Source organism: Arachis ipaensis, chromosome B02, assembly GCF_000816755.2.
Source record: "Arachis ipaensis cultivar K30076 chromosome B02, Araip1.1, whole genome shotgun sequence".
Lineage (NCBI taxonomy): Eukaryota > Viridiplantae > Streptophyta > Magnoliopsida > Fabales > Fabaceae > Arachis > Arachis ipaensis.
The window spans coordinates 90,933,120-90,936,095 of NC_029786.2; the positions used below are offsets into that span (position 1 = coordinate 90,933,120).

Consider the following 2,976-nt stretch of genomic DNA (forward strand, 5'->3'; position numbering starts at 1 on the left):
AGGGACACACAATCGGAGATCGCTGACTACGGCTTCGGCCGACGGTCCTGCGATACCGATCCAAGATTCTCCCTGGATGCGGGCCGGATGTCGTTAGACGCCGGCCGGATGTCATTCGACGATCCAAGGTACTCGTTCGACGAGCCGCGGGCTTCGTGGGATGGGTACCTTCTCGGAAGGACGGCCTTTCCGAGGGCAATGCCGACCATGCTGTCGGTGGTGGAGGATTCACCGGCGGCCGTAATTCCACCGGTGCATCCTCTGAGGACTGATACTCAAATTCCTGTTGAGGAACCGTTGAATTCGGTTAATGGGGATGATACTGTTCCCGGTGGAACTGCACAGACCAGAGAGTATTACTCTGATTCATCCTCTAGGAGGAGGAAGAGCTTTGAGAGGTCCAATTCGATGAGAAGATCATCGGTTTCTTCGCTTGTTGGGGAAATGGATGAGCTGAAATGTGGCAGCATTGCCAATAATTCTAATCCTAATGTCAATGGAAATGCTAAGGTCACCCCTGCTGGTGTTGATTATGTCAATGGCCCCAAATTGGCCTTCCTTGATAGGGATTTGAGCTCGAATTCGGCGAGGGATGATTGCTGTTCTGAGAGCTTTGATATTGGATTTGCGGATACTGCTTCTGTTGTAGGGAACGGCGACCGGAAGGAGCAGAAAAAGTCGCGCCGGTGGGGTAAAGGGTGGAGCATTTGGGGTCTTATTCACCGGAAAGGTGGTAATGGTGGTGGGAACAAGGATGATGATGATGATAGGTATAGTAGGGCTAATGGGGTGGAGCGATCGTACTCAGAATCATGGCAGGACCTAAGAGGGGTTCAGAATGGAGATCCAAGAAGTGCCTTCAGTGGCAGGATATTTAGGAGCAATAGCAGTGTGAGTTGGAGGAATGCACAAAGCATAGGTGGTGGATCGTTTGGCTCTGTGAGAAGGAATGGTGTTGTTCAAGGTAATGGTAATGGAAAGAAGGGTAAAGATGAATTTGTGTTGGAAAGGAATAGAAGTGCAAGGTATTCTCCTAACCATGCTGACAACAATGGCCTTTTGAGGTTCTACTTGACCCCCATGAGAGGTAGCAGAAGAAATGGGTCTGTGAAAAGTAGATCAAGCCAGGCACATTCAATTGCTAGAAGCGTTCTTCGATTGTATTGAACATTTGAAGTTCCATAAGGTGTTTTTTCCTTTTTAATTTTCCCTCTTTCTTAAGTTTGATGTTAATTTTTCTGCATTTTGTTGTGTAAAACCACACATGCTTTTGGTTATGTATTCTTATGGTTAGTTGGATAAAGCACTCTTCATTTTTCCTTTAGATTGAGTAGTAGCATGCTTCTTCAATTTGGTGATTTTACTCTACTCATTTACTCTTAATAACAGGAATTTACAGTTTCAATTTTAACCTCATCTTCTTTTCTTTTATTGCCTGAAAAAGGGTCTGAAACAAATGGCTTGATTTATGGCGCTATTCAAAATATGCTTTGTCTTTGGACACTATATGGTTTTCTTTTTCTGTCTTTTTATGCTGCAAAAGCTTTAGATGATTGGTGTGTAACTTTGTAAGGGCTTAAAATTTGCGAGCATTTTAAACTTGAATCCTTGGCATGTTATATATTCCTGCAAAAGTAGTGACAAAGTGGGTTCATACCACCTGGTCTTGCTGTTTGTCATAAGTTTGTAGCTTTGATTACAACAAAAATAAAAATAGTAGTGGTGGTTGAGTCTTTTCCATTTTTCCCTTGACATCAATTAATCAAAACTTTATTCATGTGACTTACACTACACCATGGTCCCCATAAAACATTCACTTTATCTTTATCATATATCAATATATCCATGCCCACATGAGACTATTATTATGACTATAGAAAAAATAATAATAATACTAGTGATGATGGAGCTTTGATAATTTATACAGTTAAAGAGAGACATGCTGTGCTTGAAACTTCACAAATTGTTTCGAACATTTGAAACCATTATGAGAAGTTGCATTGCAGCATCTTCTTCACTGTGATTGTTGTTGTGTGAGTGTGATTCAAGTTACCAAGAAACAATGGACAAAGTTTTGTGGACACGAGGGAGGGGTGGTAACAGAGGTCACAGAGGAGGAACAAGACAACACAGTAAAAGAAGACATTGGGGCATAGGAATAAGAGTGCACAAGGTTGGCCCCCCCATGTTTGTTAAAGAAGAACAAAATTTGCAGATTCTGCGTGTGGTGTGGGGTGAGGAGCTATACTGATTTACTTGAAACTAGAGGAATATTATTGCCACTGGAATTGTGTAAGGTCAACGTCATCTGAAGCAAGCTTGATATGTTTTTCCCTAGATATAGAGATTTTATTTGGTATAATCAGGTACTTGTCTCCTTAGTTTCTTTTATTCCTAAAATATTGTTATTAAGCTCAATTCTCTCTCTCCTTCTGTAATTATTCACTCTGCTGCTTCTGCTGCAGTATTTTCTCTATTTGTCTTGTCTTCATAACAATTAACAAGGAATTTCCTGAGTTCAGTTTTGAGTTACTAAGGGATTATTTTGCCTATGGATGAAAAATTTGTCTTAGGCTCTTAGCAAGCTTGGCTCCACATCTAAGACTATTGTACTAGGTTGTGATATGTCATTATGTGTACATATACACCTTGATTGGTAATAATAATTGTTTTAGGATAGAAATTTAACAATATAGAAAGATGTACATTTATTTGATGTAAATAGATACCGACATGTTTTGTCCCAGGATGAATTTACCTAACTAGAAAGAGATAATTTCTTTATCTTAATTTTGTTTGTATGTTTCTATATTCTTTATTTTGAGATATTTGCCAAAATAGCCATATTATGGGATGAAAAATATTAAACATATATTAAAATTAGTTATCTTTTATTTATATATAAATATATATTGTTTAACTTATTTTTATATATAATTTATATTTTAACATATATTTTATATTAATTTCTGATTT

The 2,976-nt window shown here is 38.7% G+C and overlaps 1 protein-coding gene across 1 annotated transcript in view; it reads left to right on the top strand.

Annotated features, from left to right (window-relative positions):
* The window catches only part of LOC107625702 (UPF0503 protein At3g09070, chloroplastic), a 4,183-nt gene extending 1,662 nt beyond the window's left edge, over positions 1-2,521 (top strand). Inside the window, exons 2-3 of the mRNA XM_016328396.2 lie at positions 3-1,186; positions 1,928-2,521. Of these exons, the coding sequence (XP_016183882.2) occupies positions 3-1,167 (1,165 nt within the window). The 3' untranslated portion in view covers positions 1,168-1,186; positions 1,928-2,521. The remainder of the gene's footprint in view (positions 1-2; positions 1,187-1,927) is intronic.